Source organism: Danio aesculapii, chromosome 6, assembly GCF_903798145.1.
Source record: "Danio aesculapii chromosome 6, fDanAes4.1, whole genome shotgun sequence".
Taxonomy (NCBI): Eukaryota; Metazoa; Chordata; class Actinopteri; order Cypriniformes; family Danionidae; genus Danio; species Danio aesculapii.
The window spans coordinates 40,410,188-40,429,414 of NC_079440.1; the positions used below are offsets into that span (position 1 = coordinate 40,410,188).

At 36.6% G+C, this 19,227-nt stretch overlaps 1 protein-coding gene across 1 annotated transcript in view; it reads left to right on the top strand.

Annotated features, from left to right (window-relative positions):
• oca2 (oculocutaneous albinism II) overlaps nt 1-19,227 on the top strand; it is a 171,519-nt gene that overhangs the window by 127,106 nt on the left and 25,186 nt on the right. The window contains exons 22-23 of the mRNA XM_056460168.1: nt 1,731-1,824; nt 4,279-4,372. Of these exons, the coding sequence (XP_056316143.1) occupies nt 1,731-1,824; nt 4,279-4,372 (188 nt within the window). The remainder of the gene's footprint in view (nt 1-1,730; nt 1,825-4,278; nt 4,373-19,227) is intronic.

The following is a 19,227-nucleotide window of genomic DNA, read 5'->3' on the forward strand; positions in this document are numbered from 1 at the left end:
GCCTCGGCTGGGTCAGTTTGAGTTTCTGTGTGGAGTTTGCGTGGGTTTTCCTTCGGGTGCTCCTGTTTCCCCCACAGTCCAAAGACATGTGGTACAGGTGAAGTAGGTAGGCTAAATTGTCCGTAGTGTATGAGTGTGAGTGTGAATGTGTGTGGATGGTTCCCAGAGATGGGTTGCGGTTAGAAGGGCATCCGCTGCGTAAAAATGTGCTGGATAATTTGGCGGTTCATTCCGCTGTGGCGACCCCCGGATTAATAAAGGGACTAAGCTGGAAAGAAAATGAAATAATCTACAATAATTGTCAAATAGTAGCTATATGTTTAAAAAAATAAACTATTTTAGTTGTGATTATGAGTGTGATCTTTCTAAAAATGTTTCTGTGCCACCTGTGTCAAAGTAGGATTTTTCACAGATATTAAAATGAGCTATTTATGCTCCATGGCAAACATAAAATTGCTATTTTCCTGTCAGCACAAGTGTACGGTTGATTTGGCTCCTGGTGGCCTCCCATCCATCGTGCCACGCCACAGCTGAATGAACCGGATGGCAAATGTAGTAGAAAATGTAATCACAGTTGTGCTGTGTAATTTATTCAAGTCGATTGCAGCTGTAGCCGCTGTTAGCAGGGAGGCCAGCGTGTTGCAGACATGTGGCTACACATTGAAATCTTCGAGGCAGAAGGCATTTGCTGCAAATATGCAATCTTTAAATTACGCCACACTGGTGGGAAGATCGAATGCGCCTTGTGCCCTGAGAAATATAGTATGTGTTTGCTGTTGTCGCCACAGGGATTCATTCTCTTCTTCTCAATGCTACAGTACGTGCTCATGCTATATAGGCAGATGCCTGTATAGTCATTGTGCAGCTAAAAATGTTTCATACCTAGGCAAAAGCATTGATGCTTAGATCATACATGCATTTTGCCAAATTTTCATTTGCTGTTTATTCAAGTTGCAAAAAAATGGAAAAGAAATCTAATGTCATCCACTATTGACTTTCTTGTTCTTGACTTGTGCAGTAAAGAGAGTATGACTCAATCTGCTAATAGGCGGGATGGCTGTCAGGCTTATTGACTACAACACTCTTTATGACCCTGACATACACTATGTTTAGTTCTTGACAGATGATTGTTTGTTTATATCTAATCATCACTCTCCCCTTCCTATCTATCTATCTATCTATCTATCTATCTATCTATCTATCTATCTATCTATCTATCTATCTATCTATCTATCTATCTATCTATCTATCTATCTATCTATCTATCTATCTATCTGTCTGTCTGTCTGTCTGTCTGTCTGTCTGTCTGTCTGTCTGTCTGTCTGTCTGTCTGTCTGTCTGTCTGTCTGTCTGTCTGTCTGTCTGTCTGTCTGTCTGTCTGTCTGTCTGTCTGTCTGTCTGTCTGTCTATCATCCATCCATCCATCCATCCATCCATCCATCCATCCATCCATCCATCCATCCATCCATCCATTTATCCATCCATCCATCCATCCATCCATCCATCCATCCATCCATCCATCTATCCATCCATCCATCGTTTAATATATCTATTGTTCTACCATTCTGTCTATCATTCTACTGTTCTACCAATCATTCTACCGTTATATTGTTTTATCATTCTATTGCTCTCTATATCATTGTATCTATCATTTTATTGTTCTATCCATCAATCTTTTCTTTTAGTTTAGTTCCTGTGCCTAATGAAATTATTATTTATTCCCCCCACAGATTCCAGTACTCATAAATCTCAGTCAAGATGCTGATGTCAACTTGCCAATAAAACCTCTGATTTTTGCATTGGCTATGGGAGCTTGCCTTGGAGGTCAGTCACATGTTTTCTGGATTATAAAAGTGTGTAAACGAACGAACAAACAAACAAACAAACAAACAAACAAACAAACAAACAAACAAACAAGCAAGCATGCCATCACACCAACCTTGCCTTAAATGGTTTGACGAACTTGATACTTTAGTACCATTGTGAAGTTCCATCTGAATCGCAAGCCACCATCTAACATGCTGTTTTATGCTACTAACTCAAACCTTTGAATTATAAAACAGGTTTCTTTTAATAACATCATATCATCATTAATAATCTGTAGCTTTTTAATGCCATTCACCTCTCACCCACACTGAAAGCTCCACTGAGCACTAATAGATCACTCTACATTTAGGAATGTAGTGTGCTTACAAGGCCATCTGAAAATGCCTCATTGCCTGTTTGGCTCTGAGGACACGTAGAGAAAGATGTGGCAGTGCTACGGCCTAATCACTGGAGAAATGGCTCTAGTATTGATCCATGGAATGCTAAGGCAGGCTTCTGGTTTTGTTATCCTGCTGACATCTTTTAGGACAAAACTTTTTGTATCAACACTATACTTATTCTATTCATATTGTTTAAATAAAAAAATTGTGTACACTTTATTTTGTTACATTAAGTACTATATACTACTTACATCAAAATAAGCATAGTGTTCTCATTGTGTTCATATTGTGCTGCTGAAGACTTATAGGTCTATTAAGCTGTGGTGCAGGTATAGGGTTAGGGAGAGTTTTTGTGGTATGGTTAGCTTTAAACGTGGGTTAAGGTGTAAGAGATAGGTCAACAGTATAATCATAAATTACAGAAATATATATATATATATATATATATATATATATATATATATATATATATATATATATATATATATATATATATATATATATATATATATATATATATATATATATATATACACAATGTATGTACATGTACCTACTTAATAAATGCATTTTACCAAATTATTAATTTAAACGAATGTGCTAATTAATGTGACTTACAACAAGTCTAACTGAAAAATTTATCTTTTTTAATGTTTTAAAGTCTTTTAATGTATATTTGATTAAATAAATCCAGCCTTGGTGAGAAGAAGAGACTTCTTTTAAGTAATATATTTAATTGAGTATATGAATGCAAATGATATAAATTCATAATACATCTGTCTGTCTGTCTGTCTGTCTGTCTGTCTGTCCGTCCATTCATCCATCCTTACATCCATCATCTATCTGTCCATCCATCCATCCATCCATCCATCCATCCATCCATCCATCCATCCATCCATCCATCCATCCATCCATCCATCCATCCATCCATCCATAATATATCTATGGTTCTACCATTCTCCCTTTCTATCTATTATTCTACCGTTCTACCTATCATTCTACCATTCTATTGTTCTATACCCATTGATACCCCAGCACCCATTGGTTTTAGTATATATTTATATGGTATATTGATTATATTATAGTTACATTAACAGCATTTTTATAAGAGATGAGACTTTTTCACTCCCTAAATTGTTTTTTTTTTTTTAAAGATTTAAGATTTGCTATTGAAAGCCATTAAAGGCATGGTAGACTTCCTCAAAAATACATTGAAATAAAGTATTACATATAAGTGTATACAAATAATAGTTAAACATTTACTATTACACTAAATTAAACTACTCTGTATATTAGAATCTAAGACAAAATATAGTAGCAATAATGAAGGAATATCGAATGACAACAGTCAAAAACAGATATTTCCCACATACTAAAGACACATGACAGTTTTGCGCGTCTTATAAGTGTGAGGACTGATTTAAACCACTGATGAAGCCACTTGGATCAGAGGTGTAACAGTAAACTGAAGAACACATCTAGATGCTCCAGAGTAAATTTTTCTAGACATGCTAGTGATGAAGTGATGACCTCTGTCCTTCATCACAAAGCTATCATGCCTGTGATTTGAGTGGCGACAGAAATCCCTCTCTGTGCCATGCATTACCAAAGCAGGTACTACAAAAGAGAACGCTTGCCAAATCACCTCTGCAGTTTAGTCATTTCATCACCAATACTCTTAACAGAAGTGATTGCACAGTGGAGAACTTTCAATTGCAATCAGCATAACAAAATCTGCTGTGCACATTGCACCGAATCTAATACTAATATTCATTTATAAAGACCTGTGTTTGTGCAGTGCTGTATTTGTAGAGGACATGTAGTGCTACTTAAACATTTACAAATTCTCAGGTCCCTCTCTCTCTCTCTCTCTCTCTCTCTCTCTCTCTCTCTCTCTCTCTCTCTCTCTCTCTCTCTCTCTCTCTCTTGAGAGACTTGAGTATACATGGAAGAATTCACAGTGCAAACTTTTTTTCTTTTATTAAATATAAATGAATGTCTGTGTTTATTCAGGCTATTGAAGTTATCTAAGTTAGCCATTCATTTTTTTCTTCTTTTTCTATTCTCAAAGGAAATGGTACACTGATTGGAGCATCTGCAAACGTGGTGTGTGCTGGGATTGCTGAACAGCACGGCTATGGATTTTCCTTCATGGAGTTCTTCAGGTATTTATATTGGGAAAAATTATATTCTTCAACACCTTTTATTGCAACATTAAATGCTCTTTTTAGACCAAATGCATCTAAACCCCATTCACGTTTGTGGCTGCTTGAATGTTACAAAAACACATCATTTAATACATTTATAAATGACAAGTTTATTATTATTATACATTTATAAATTATAAGTTTATTATTTTTAATAGTCTATTTCACATAAAGTCAGACGTGAAAGTGATTTAGTATTGTTATATGAAATATCATATAGTTGATTGATAAACATTTGAAATGTTGGAATATCTAGGCAATTTCATGCCTGTTTAATAAACACAGAAGAGAATTTTCTTCAATGTCAAAAATATTAGTAATTTATTAGATACAAATGAATGATTCAATGACAGAGCTCTGGGTTTCGTTACAGTAATGCAATACAAGAATTACATTCAGGAGGTTCGCAACAAATCTACATTTCCCTGACTCCAGTATTTACACACAACTGATATTAAAAGGTGGAGTCACTTGTCAATCATTCTGCAGTCCTTTGGCGGTTGCACCCAAACATACTTCTTCTCTCTGCAACCCTTCTCTGCATACCAGGACTGAATAGTTAGGTGCACCCTCAATGCATTTCACAACTTCAACAAGCATCCAGCTCCTTGTAACCATAAATATGTCTAGACTTCTTGTTATACAGGAAGTCTGGAGCAAGGCTCCCTGCACTATTTTTATTGTTTTCCGCTATTTCCCTATTGTCAGCAGTTCTTTCTAAGGAATGTTCCATTAGTATGCAAAACAGTAAGAAAGAAGAAGTATGTTTGGTTAATATATCGTGTCATACAAAAGAAAAAGATTGGTTAATCTGTTGCTAGTCAAAACATATTTTCTAATGAACATAAAATTTATTAATCTGTTGTTAGTCTAAACATTTTTCAAATAAAGAGACAAAAATAATAAAAATAAATATCTTTTTCCCAACAGAAGATATGTTGAAAGAAACAATAATAAATGCAATGCTGGATCAATGTTTCAACCTCATAATGATGTCTATTATGCATTATGTCACATAACCTGTTACATTTACCTCAGGACAGCCATTCAGTACTAAAAACTCATTAGCTACTTGAAAAACTATATGTAAAGAGATGTGTTTTGGTGAAGACTGTATGTGCACTATAATACAAATAATGTATCTGTTACTTATTTTGGTTACCCTAATAGAGGCACTTTTGCAAACTCTTTTTTTTACCAGCAGAATAAAAAAAAGGAGTCAAAACAAAACAAAAAAATATAAAGCATTGTCAGAGTCAATCTTATGAAACCAGATCAGTCTCAAAAATAATTTACAAAATGAAATTCAAACATGCACAGCACAATTCACATTTACAAAATCCAATTAGTAAACTTATGAACACAATTTGGGAATTCACTAGTAAAAATCATAAATATTTTCAAAAAATAAACTGGATTTGCTTATTTATGAATCGTGTTTTGAACTTCCGAATTGGATTTGTGTATTTTTGAATCATGTTTTGAACTTCCGAATTGGATTTGTGTATTTTTGAATCATGTTTTGAACTTCCGAATTGGATTTGTGTATTTTTGAATCATGTTTTAAACTTCCGAATTGGATTTGTGTAGTTTTGAATCGTGTTTTGTAATCATGAATTGGATTTGTGTAGTTTTGAATCGGGTTTTGGATTTACGAATTGAATTTGTGTATTTATAAATTGTGTTTTGAATTCACAAATTGGATTTGTATATTTATGAATCGTGTTTTTAATTTACGAATTGGATTTGTGTGTTTTCGAATCCTGTTTTGAATTTGTGAACTGAATTTGTGCATGTTCAAATCATGTTTTGAATTTACAAAGATTTTGTCAATGTGAATTGTATTGTGGATCAATGAATTCCATTTTGTAAATATATTATTTTTGAGACTGATCTGGCTTTATGTGAAATGGGTAATTTCTTAATTTATTTTCTAATATTTAAACATAAATAGAAAACATTACTTTGAATCGTATAAACCAATGCAGTATAACTTTTCAAATTATAATTGCAATAAAAACAAACAATCACATCTATAACACACTGGAGTTATAGCGGAACCTGCTTTTGCTTTGATTTGCTCAGCAAAGTCCTTTGGCCGTTGGGTGACAGTATGTACGTTTTAAACTAAATTTGAACAATTGACACTGTTTAAATTGAAACGTTTAATTTTTGTTACAAATGACAGTCTCAAAACCATCCCGATCATTCTCCCTCTCTTTTCTGATGGGATGGTGTGCCAAAACAAAGCTTACCATGGGCCAGCTTTTCCCCGTGGGCCCTAGTTTGGGCATCACTGGACCCTAGTTTTTCATTTAAAACTTTTTTTCTAATAATATATGTTGTAATATATTTGTATTTTTAAAATCAATATTTGTCATATTTCTTCGTTTAAATCTCATAATTAAATAGAAAAAGAGGCGTATAACTGCAAAAAGGTCCACTTTTTGAGCCACTTTCTCCGGGGCTGGCTACAGGCCTGTAAGGAGTTGAAAGTACAGATATTTGTATACAAATGGTATGAGTAAAAGTAAAAAGTAGTCAGAAAAACATTATTTGTAATTTGTTACTTTTCATCTCTGTGTATATGTGGATAGAAAGAAAAACTGTAACTTGAGTTTGCAAAAAATCTGCTTTAGCTCAATTATAGCTCTCCATTTAAATGTATTAGTAACAGTAGTTCTACAGTATCATTGTTGACTTGACAACTGCAGTTAAAAAAAGATAAAAGGACAGTATATGAACTTTCTTCTTTATGAGTGTGAGCCAAATGTTCTGTTATGAACACTGTTATTTGCATGTTCCATGTAAAATGAGTGAACATGGAGCAGGTTCATCATGTTCCAAAAATATCCCCAAGTATGGCTCTCTTTTAAAGAACTGACAGATCCAGTTTTAGAGAGACTCTTTAGACAGCTTGATTTCAAGCACTCTCTAGCGTATCAACAAATACATCTGAATGTGGAAAAGGAGCTGCACGCTGATTACCTCTCAGTGAGTGGCTTGCGGAGATATTCACCGTCTCTTTTGATTCGGTTCTCCCTGCTTGTTACCACCTGCTCGATGGAAGTGCTTTCCATGCAAATACAGATGCATGCAGCTATCTGGCTTTCTCCCAGTTGTTGGGGTGTTGGTGGTCAATAGTGAAAAAGAGGAACTTGAATGCACATCTGATTGGACTGTGAAATGATCCCGGTGGGAGACAGTGGCTTCTTTCATTCGCAATATATTGAATCCAAAAAGGAAGTTCAGACATGCCTAGCACAGAGCCAGACATGAAGACACTTCACGCTTTCACCCATACCTTGGGGAATTTGTGTCCCGGATTTTCTTAAATACTACTTGCATGTTTGCAGTTTGCTTTGAAATTCACACAAGGTTTAGAAACAAATATCCAGGTATTATTAAAGATGTTTATTTATTTGTGCTTTTTTTTTTTTTTTAATGTGACAACTTTGTAATTTGGTATAATGGTCATACTTATTTATGTATTTGCTATCTATTGCTATTAATTATGCTATTTAATTGCCATATTGTGTTTATAATTAGATTAGTGTTAGGTAATCTTTTGTGAAGTAGTAATAGAAATAGTAAACAATAGTTATTGTGAAAGCATTATACAAATTAAAGCTAATTGAATTAGGATTACATCTTAAATGTGACAACTTTGTAATTTGGCTATAATGGTCACACTGAGGCGATGCAGTGGCGCAGTAGGTAGTGCTGTCGCCTCACAGCAAGAAGGTTACTGGTTCGAGCCTAGGCTGGGTCAGTTGGTGTTTCTTTGTGGAGTTTGCATGTTCTCCCAGCGTTCACGTTGGTTTCCTACGGGTGCTCCGGCTTCCCCCACAAGTCCAAAGACATGTGGTACAGGTGAATTGGGAAGGCTAAATTGTCCGTAGTGTATGTGTGTGAATGAGTGTGTATGGATGTTTCCCAGAGATGGGTTGCAGCTGGACGGGCATCCATGTGCTGTTAAACATGTGCTGGATAAGTTGGCGGTTCATTCCGCTGTGGCGACCCCAGATTAATAACAGGACTAAGCTGAAAAGAAAATGAATGAATGAATGAATGAATGGTCACACTGATTTATGCGTTTACTATCTATTGCTATTAATTATGCAGTTTAATTGCCATATTGTGCTCATAATTAGATTTGTGTTAGGTCACCTTTTGTAAAGTAATAGTAAAGGAATGTTATCGTGAAAGCATTATACAAATTAAAGATAATTGAATTAGGATGTGGTGAAATAACAGGACACTCAAAGTCAACAAGCCACTTGCTCGATTTGCAAAATACAAATATGTCTTATGGAAAAGAATGGAACGGATGGAATTAAGTCTGTTAAATGATTCATTCTAGTTGTTTCAAACTAAATGTAGAAATAATCAAATGAATTAGATGAGAACTTGTTCATTAAATAAGATTTAAGTTCTTCATGTGAACGACTTGACATGATGAGTGACTGTGTGCCTCCATCACAGTAGGTGGCGGTATGCACTTGTAAACTGGTTCGCATACCCACCAATAAAACCCACATAAGAAGATGTCACTGCACATGCTTAGCTTAACAGACTGAACTTTTGGATTCCTGCAGTTCCTGCATATATGGACAACTTATTCTTGGCACAAGTCACTTGGACACAAAAACAAAAATGCACTTGCAGTTCCTTTTGCATGTTGACGTTTAATTTTTGCATTGTTCCCTTCAAACTATCTACTGGGGCATGAACAATGGTGCATAAGCTTGAATAAGACTGATGTAGTGATTGAATGAAAAAGATGCACATTTGTAGCTGGACAGAAGCTCTCCTAGTCAACGACTATGACACTTCATTTAAATGGGGATCACACATTATTTTGATGGGCCGTTTGTTGAATTTAAGTTACATTACATCTACATGCCAACTAATTCTCATTAGATTATACGTAAACTGTTGGGTTAGGGTTAGTGTAAGTTGACATGTACCTGCAAAGTTGATTATAGTCAGTTAAAAGTCTATTGAAGGAGCAGTATCAGCAGATATTAAGCAGACAGTCTACTAAAACTCAAATGGACCATCAAAATAAAATGGTTCCAAATGGTGTGCTAGAGCAAGTAGGCTTGGAGTGGAACAATGATTGATGCTTATTACATCTTTTTTTTGTAATCTATATTTTATTAAATACCATTGTTTTCATCTGTGTTACTATTTTACAGACTTAAAAAAGTCATTTACAAATGCTCTTGTTATAATTTTATGTTTATTTGTGTCAATGAATAAATGTTTTTTTTTTTTTTTTGTCTCAGAACATGGTTTAACTGCCAAAAAGATACTTTGAGACATGAGTGAGGATGCGAGGCAATATAGCTATACTGGTAATTTGGTGAAATCATAGCGAGCTGGCTGCAAGTTAAGATTAAGACATTAAATTAAGAACAAAATAGACTTTAATACCCATACATGGACAAGACCAAAACTTGCTGATGTAAACGTCTTGTTGAGTTGAAGTTTTAGATAAACACAACACAATCATATTAATTCAATTAGCTGCAAAGAGATAACACAGACCTAATAAAACCATGTTGAAATTACAAGTTTATATTTGTTTAGATGCACAATGGGTGCTACGATTAAATCATGTTGATTCAACATTATATTTTTGAGTGTAATTATGTTTATTATTATTGTAATAAATATCATTTTAGTTAAGGATAGTCATTGCATGCCAATCATTGATTATCCTGCTTATTCTGTTGTCGTTGGCAAAGTTATAGACCAGCTATAATTAGTTTTGCTTTTTGCAGCACATTATTTGACAGAATTTTTTTCAGTTATGACATGTTAGACCTCCTAGTGCCCACTTTGAATCAGTCACAGCCAGACATTAAGAGAGGGAGAGAGCATGCAAGAGAGTTTGTGCATGTACAAAAATGACATGGCATATCTAATAACTCACACTGTCAGAAAAAAGGGGACAGTTGGGGTCCATTTGTGAACACTTGAGGTACAAATGGTGAAGTTGTACCCTCAACGGTTCATAGTAGCACCTTATGGTACTCATATGTACTATTTTAAGATTAAAAAAAGGTGCAAATATGTTTCCAACTGAATATACAAATATTTTGAGCACATTTGTGAGCTGGTTATTTCCCATCAGCAGGTGAAACACATGGAGTCCTTGAGCTTACATAGAGGAATTAAATCTCTGGCAACTGTCACTGAATAACTACATTTTTTTTTGGGGGGGGGGGGTGCATTTACTTTGAACTGTGATTAAAAACTGACTGGAATTACAGTATCAGTGAATTAAACTATTTTCTTGCAGCATTTTTGCATGACTTGACAATTCACTGGCAAACTATCGCCTACTATTTTCTAGCTCCTTTTCCTGTCTGTCTAAGTGGCCATGGCACTTTTAAACCTTGAAACAGAGAAATCAATGGCATTAGACAGAGCATAAGGCCTCTCGGCTGAACATCGGGGAGGAATGGAAGCTCAGTCTAAACGGCACATCAGACAGGGAGATAAGGCAGATCAATTCAAGTTAATCTTGGCAGTGCATCCAATCCATCCTAGTGTTAGCAAGACCCCCAGATTCTGCCTCGCTCTTCACTTTTAGTTGAACGGCTGCCACTTACTTCCGATTCTGTTTCAGTAATGAAGCACCTCTGCTCAGCAAAAGAGCTGTTCTCTGCATTCACTCCTGAGATGCGCTCTTAAAATCCCTCCTTCCTCTTTAGAGGGGCCCATAGGAGCGTCCTGAGGCAGGTATAGCAGCTGGCCCACTCTGGGCTGAGCCAAATGGGGATGGACTAGTGGTAGCAGGGTGGCTGTGGGAGGAAGGAATTGCCTGTGGGAACATATTTTTTTTTGGCAGTGCAAAGAAAACAAACAGGGTGGCAGCAGATGTTTGAGTAATTGCTCATTCATCATTAACCTCCCTCCTGCTTGATACTGATAGAATACAAGTCATCCTTATCAATGTCATCTGAAGCGCTTCTGTATCACTCCAGGTAAAGTCCCAGCAGCAGATGAATTGCGATGTAATCCTGGACTGGAGTATATTGGCTTTTTGCATTTTGGGGCTTCATTTGTATGCCCTGTGATGGTTGGAACTTTGTGATGAATGGGTAAGTCCTCAGCTCAGCCTGTAATTGGCTGATTGGCCGGTTGCTATGGGAATGAAGACTTTCTCTGGCACTCTGGTTAGAAACTAGTGATGGAACACCACTGAGCTTCACCACGAGCGCTTCTCAAACTGTTCCTCTCCTGATTTAATAACAAGATCACCTGAGAAGCTGGCTCATTTGATTTTATTCAGAATCTAAGCATGACATAGAAGCCTTTTTTTAGCAGTACTGTTCGGGTCAGATGAGGCAGAGATTCAAACCTTTGAATGCATTCCAGATTTTTTCACATTAAGCCAAAATATAACTGCAGATGTGCACAGATGCATGGTTATATTCTATCTATCTATCTATTTATCTATCTATTTATCTATCTATTTATCTATCTATCTATCTATCTATCTATCTATCTATCTATCTATCTATCTATCTATCTATCTATCTATCTATCTATCTATCTATCTATCTATCTATCTATCTATCTATCTATCTATCTATCTATCTATCTATCTATCTATCTATCTATCGTTCGTTCGTTCGTTCGTTCGTTCGTTCGTTCTATCGTTCATTCCATCCATCCATCCATCCATCCATCCATCCATCCATCCATCCATCCATCTATCTATCTATCTATCTATCTATCTATCTATCTGTCTGTCTGTCTGTCTGTCTGTCTGTCTGTCTGTCTGTCTGTCTGTCTGTCTGTCTGTCTGTCTGTCTGTCTGTCCGTCCGTCCGTCCGTCCGTCCGTCCGTCCGTCCGTCCGTCCGTCCGTCCGTCCGTCCGTCCGTCCGTCCGTCCGTCCGTCCGTCTGTCCGTCCGTCCGTTGTACCTCTTTTATTTATTTATTTATTTATTTATTTTTCATATCCATGAAATGCTAGCAGTGGAATGGAAGAAAACCCCAAGCCCAAGCCCTAAGAGTTCTTTATTTTCCAGAATGCCTTCAACAAAAAATATGTTTGTTTTTTCTAGAAAAGCAATGGGAAAGTAGTGCTTTGGAATAAAACAAATCCAACTATTATGATTATTTTCTTGAGTTTTGTTTACACTCTTGTTTCCAGATTCAGTTGCTAGTCCTGTCTTTTTGAAGCCATCACACACATCATTAAAGAAGGCAAGTGATGTAGTCTGACGTGTTTCTTGTGCACAATACAACAAGAAAAGTCAAAGTTGTATAATTTGACAGTAATTAAACCAGGCAAACACAACATTTTTTTCTAAACATCACACTGACTTTTAGACTATTTACAAGAGCTCATTACAGTACTTTTCAGTGAAAGTGTTTGACGTGTGGGGTGGACCGGAGTGAGAGTGGTAATGTGAAAGATAACAAATAACACCTGTGTGCCCGTGTAATACCACATTCTGTGTTGACTGTTAGATGAATTTAATCTTAACTTAATAGTTACTTCTAAAGTCTTAGCATGATCTGTCCAGATATAAGGAACAGGAAGTCTTGCATCGGTGTTCAGATGAGTCTGGATTTTATTAAACCACACATCTCTGTCATTCCCTGTCAATCTCCTGCCCTTTTCCACTCACCTTAGCCTATCCCAATAGTGGCGATATTGGTTCCTGATGACTGTCTTGGCTTTCCATCCTTGCCCCTCTGACCTCCCTATATACTTAAAAAAACATCACTGTCTGTCTTCGGCATGAGAAGGGTAGTGAGAATGACCAAGGCTTTGGGGACCTGCTTTTAAACAGAGCATGTTTACCGCACCAGAGCAAGTTGCCTATATTGTGCACTTTTTTCCTCTCTCCAACATCCATCTTCTTTTGGCATTTTTCCTCTCTGGCGAAGCCCTCTGAGAGAGCTGCAGAATTAATGAAGTGACATACGGAGACATATTCTGACCAGCTGTAAAACCTTAATGATGCGAAGCTTGTAAATCTGTTTTATACGGAGTTACCACATGTTATTGATAGGCTATAAGTCTGCCTCTTGACAATTTTACAGACAAGTGTGACCTGAGCAGTCTTCAAAAGGAGAGCCTGGTGGAATATACCTGTAGAGTATAAACCATTCTCAAATAGCCAATCACGGTTAATTTACGGATTGATGACAGAGTCCAACTAGACCACAAAACACGATGACAGTGGAAGCACCATTTTACTGTTTTTGCACTAAAGTAAACAGTGCATCAAAAAACCCAGCAATGAACACCAGAAGCACTGAGAGTTGTTCATGGTAATGATTTATCAGCTGCATTTACCCTTTTTTGCTTTATGCACATTGCTTTTTCCTACATTTGAGATGTAATATGTGGCTCTGGACTACAAAACCAGTCATTTAAACATCACACATAAATAAGCTTTATGTTGATGCATGGTTTTTTAGAATAGGATACTATTTGGCTGAGATACAACTGTTTGAAAATCTGAAATCTGGTGACAAAAATCTAAATTCTAAAAAAAATTAGGTTTTTACATTTATCTAAATTAAGTTTTTTATATATTTACAGTAGAACGTTTACAAAATATCCTCATGTAATATGATATTTCAGACCTGTAGTCAGCCTGGTGTAAGGGGTGGTTCTTTTTTCTTAAAAAGAGATCTTTTTGCAGTTATTCAACTCATTTTCTATTTAATTATGAGATTTAAATACTGCATTTTAGTGACATTTTAAGCACTATATTTAGCTGGATTAGCTAGTCGGGTGTTCATAACTACACTTTTTGATGTACCAAAAAATTTCCTAAAGATTTTAAATAAATAAATATGAATAAATACTTATTTTTAAAATACAAATTTATCACATTATATATCATTAGAAAAAAAGGAATCTGTTAAAGTTTAAATTAAAAATTGTAGCCTATTGTCATTAATTGGCAAATAACAAACTGGCGAGCACATTCAGCTTTCCTCAGACAGAATTTGGCCATTTGAGTAATAAAAATTAAAACTTAATAATAATAATAATAATAATAATAATAATAAAAATGTAGAGCTTCGCGGTTTTACATTTGAAAATTTATAGATATAACAACAATAGCCAAATTACTCTTCAAGTTAAATTTAATATGGGCCACTTGTGGTGCTTCACACTTGGGCACTGCTGAGACTGAGATATGAATGTGTTATTATGCTGTGACTGTTGCTCAGTGAAGTGATTGGTGGTCTTTGAAAGGTGAGTTGTTTTTCGTTTATTTTAATATCCTGATTACATGACATAACACATCCATATCTCAGCAGGGTCCGTCATGTTTTTGGGTCCCCTGGAAACATTTCCGTTGTGTTACGTGGATATTTGCAAGTGTTGTGACCAATTTGCAGCGCGTTTCTTCAGTTGTTTGTGTTGTGACCAATTTGCAACACGTGTGATGTCAAATTGATGAAGATAGTTTCTTTATTTGCTGGTGTTTTTTGTAGTTGCATGTGCCACTCAAACCCCCCTGGCTACTGGTCTGCATTTACTTAATATTATAATGATTTTGGAATAAATTAAAAATCAATGATTTCTACTATAAAATAGCTACTGTCAGAAACATATTTGTGCAACTTAAGACTGATTTTGTAATCCACGGTCACATATATGTTGCATTTAATAATGCAATAATAATAATTAATAAGTATTTAAAGACTGTAAGCATTTAAAGACTTCTCAAAAAAACGCAGAAAATGAGACTGCAGCCAATACAATTATTTTATGTGATATGCATGTGAGTTCATTCATAAAACCAAGCTTTGTGATACTAGTTTACTTGCTTGTGACAAAATTTTTGTCCATTTTGAAGTATTGCTTTGTTTAAACCACTGAACCATACTGTAATTACAAACGATTTTTTTATTATTATTATTATTTGACACCTTCTTAGTATTAATGACTTCTATTCACTTGTTAGGACCTGTTTTTGTTTTGATTATAATTTTTTTTTTGTTATAATTACATGCATACTTTCTATTTAATAAAATCATTTATAGGCAACGCAGTGGCGCAGTAGGTAGTGCTGTCGCCTCACAGCAAGAAGGTTGCCGGTTCGAGCCTCGGCTGGGTCGGTTGGCGTTTCTGTGTGGAGTTTGCATGTTCTCCCAGCGTTCATGTGGGTTTCCTCCGGGTGCTCCGGTTTCCCCCACAGTCCAAAGACATGTGGTACAGGTGAATTGGGTAGGCTAAATTGTCCGTAGTGTATTAGTGTGTGTGAGTGTGTATGGATATTTCCCAGAGATGGGTTGCGGGTGAAAGGGCATCCGCTGTGTAAAATATGTGCTGGATAAGTTGGCGGTTCACTCCGCTGTGGCGACTTTGGATTAATAAAGGGACTAAGCTGACAAGAAAATGAATGAATGAAATTGAATTCATTCATTCATTTTTCTTTGGCTTAGTCTCTATTTCAGAGGTCACCACAGCTGAATGAATCGCCAACTATTCCAGCATATGTTTTACGCAGTGGATGCCCTTCCAGCTGCATCCCAGTACTGGAAAACACCCATACAAACTTATTCACACACACACACACACACACACACACACACACACACGCACACACACTCATACACTATGGCCAATTTAGTTTATTCAATTCACCTATAGCGCATATCCTTGGACTGTGGGGGAAACCGAAGCACCTGTAGGAAACCCACACGAACAGAACATGCAAACTCCACACAGAAATGATAACTGGCCAAGCTGAGATTCTAACTAACAACTTTCTTGTTGTGAAGCGACAGTGCGAACCACTGAGCCACCTTGCCACCTTAGTTAATAAATTCAAACCCAGTATTCAGTAATGGTGGTCTCAATGAAACGTAAAGCGAAGATTTCATACAAGATATATATTTGCATCTTAATGTGTGTGTGTGTATATGTGTGTGTGGTTTCGATTAAATGTATAAATATAGATGGATGAATTTGCATACAAGTGCATCAGCGTTTTCATTAATGCTGAATTAATTACACTCTAAGTCTATTGCAAAACACTTCCAGCAAGGAATCCATGAATACCATTGACTTGCTTCAGGCCCGATAAACAGTCGATGCAACTAAAAACAACAGAGACAGCACTGGCTTATTTACGTGGAAAAGGCCTCATTCTGTTGTTTCCAATAGATGAAGCCCTGCTTTTCTTTTCTGCGGATCTCCCGCGTCATGTGATGTAATTACAATTCCTATTTACAGCCGCTGAGTCTCGATACCCCTGTGCCACAGACAATACCAAATCTGTGCTTGGAGATTGCAGGTGTGTAATCTGCATTTGGCTCTGAATCAATTACTCACCCTGTATGGTAAATCAAGAACAATGAGTCCCATTCTGCATGGACCACCACAGACATCCTCTACTCAAGATAGTAATAGCTGTACACAGCAAAACACCTAAAGAGAGAATAATAGAGCGGATCGCTTTCACTGCCTCAGTCAGACACCTTCTGGCTTTAAAACAATAATTGAATGCATTTTACTTTATTGTAGTCTTGGACAACTTTTTGGATATGAAACGAGAATAAGCTTGTGAAAGAGAGCAGGCATGGAATTTTATTTTAAACACTTTAAATGGAGAAATACACTTCATTAGGTAGACCTTACTAGTACCAGTTGGACCCCCTTTTGCCTTCAGAACTACCTTGATCCTTTGTGGCATAGATTCAACAAGGTATTGCAAATATTCCTCAGAGATTTTGGTTTATAGAGGCTAACAAAGTTGCATGATGCGAATCTCTCGTTCCACCACATCACAAAGGTGCTCTATTGGATTAAGATCTGGTGATTGTGGAGGCCCTTTGAGTACAGTGGACTCATTGTCATGTTCAAGAAACCAGTCTGAGATGATTTGCGCTTTATGACATGGCGTGTTATCCTGCTGGAAGTAGCCATCAGAAGATAGGTACACTCTGGTCATAAAGGGATGGACATGGTCAGCAACAATACTCAGGTAGGCTGTGACATTGACACAATGCTCAATTGGTACTGATGGGTCCAAAGTGTGCCAAGAAAATATCCCCCACACCATTACACCACCACCACCAACCTGAACCATTGATACAAGGCAGGCTCGATTCATGCTTTCATGTTGTAGATGCCAAATTCTGACTCTTAATGATGAAGCAGAAATCAAGACTCATCAGACCAGGCAATGTATATTCCAATGTTCTATTGTCCAGTTTTGGTTAGTCTGTGCAAATTGTAGTCTCAGTTTTCTGTTTTTAGCTGACAGAAGTGGCACCCAGTGTTGTCTTCTGCTGTTGTAGCCCATCCACCTCAAGGTTGGATGTGTTGCGCATTCAGAGATGCTCTTCTGCATACATCGATTGTACCAAGTGGTTATTTGAGTTACTGTTGCCTTTCTATCAGCTCCAACCAGTCTGGTCATTCTCCTCTGACCTCTGGCATCAACAAGGCATTTGCGCCCACAGAACTGCCGCTCACTGGATATTTTCTCTTTTTCAGACCATTCTCTGTAAACCCTAGAGATGGGTGTGTGTAAAAATCCCAGTAGATCAGCAGTTTCTGAAATACTCAGACCAGCCTGTCTGGTACCAACAACCATGCCATGTTCAAAGTCACTTTCTTCCCCATTCTGATGCTCGGTTTGAACTGCAGCAAATTGTCTTGACCATGTCTACATGCCTAAAGGCATTGAGGTGCTGCCATGTGATTGGCTGATTAGAAATATGTGTTAATAAGCAGTTGGACAGTTGCACCTACAGTAATAAAGTGGCTGGTGAGTTTATGCTGTAGTTTGCATGGAAGTCAGACAGGGAAGACTGCAAAAAAGTATGCATTTATTCATTTTGTTTGTCCACTTGCCCTTTTTTGGTGCTTTGCTTAATCCATCAATCCAAAGTTGGCAAAGTGCTAAGATAAAGCTTTTAGTTGTATTGTCCTTCAAGAACAAATTGTAAAGAAAAGCAATACAGATAAGCAAGGGGTACAGAAGAAACCAACACACACAGTCAGTTTTCTTGAATGTAGTTTTCAATTAATTAAAAGGTGTAATTTTGTAACTCCAGAGATGTTTATTTTATTAGAAGCATGGATACAAAATAAATCATTAATACATACAGATTTCCTAGAAAAGTCAAATATGGCATTGGTATCATGTTTTTTTTTTACTCGGTATGGCAATGGTATTTTCATAGCAAAACAATCAGCAAACAAACAGGCACATACATTTATTACATAGGGTTTTTACATTAATAAATGATCACCATTCAAAAAATTTATCTGGCAAAAGTTTGTTGAATTGGGTGACATAGTGGCTCAGTGGTTAGGGTTAGGATTAGGGTTAGTATTTAGGGCCTCACAGCAAGAAGGTTGCTGGTTCGTGTCCCGACACATTTCTGTGTGGAGTTTCATGTTCTCCCTGTGTTCGTGTGGGTTTCCTCCTGGTGCTCCGGTTTCCCTCACAGTCCAAAGACATGAGGTTTAGGTGAATTGAATAAACTAAACTGGCCGTAGTATATGTGTTAATGAGTTTGCTGCTGGAAGGGCATGCGTGGTGTAAAACATATGCTAGATAAGATGGTGGTTCATTGCGCTGTGGAGACCCATGATGAATAAAGAGACTAAACTGAAGGAAAATGAATCAGGAAGGTTTTTGAATTACTCTTCCGGAGTTTAAATCATGAAAAAGTCCAAATTGTGGAGGAAATATGTTTTTATTTGTGTGTTTTACCTTTGAGGCTATATGCTGTTGTATACCTAAGCTTGAACTAAAAGCATTTTAGCAGATATACACATTTTAAGTATATATTATTTTT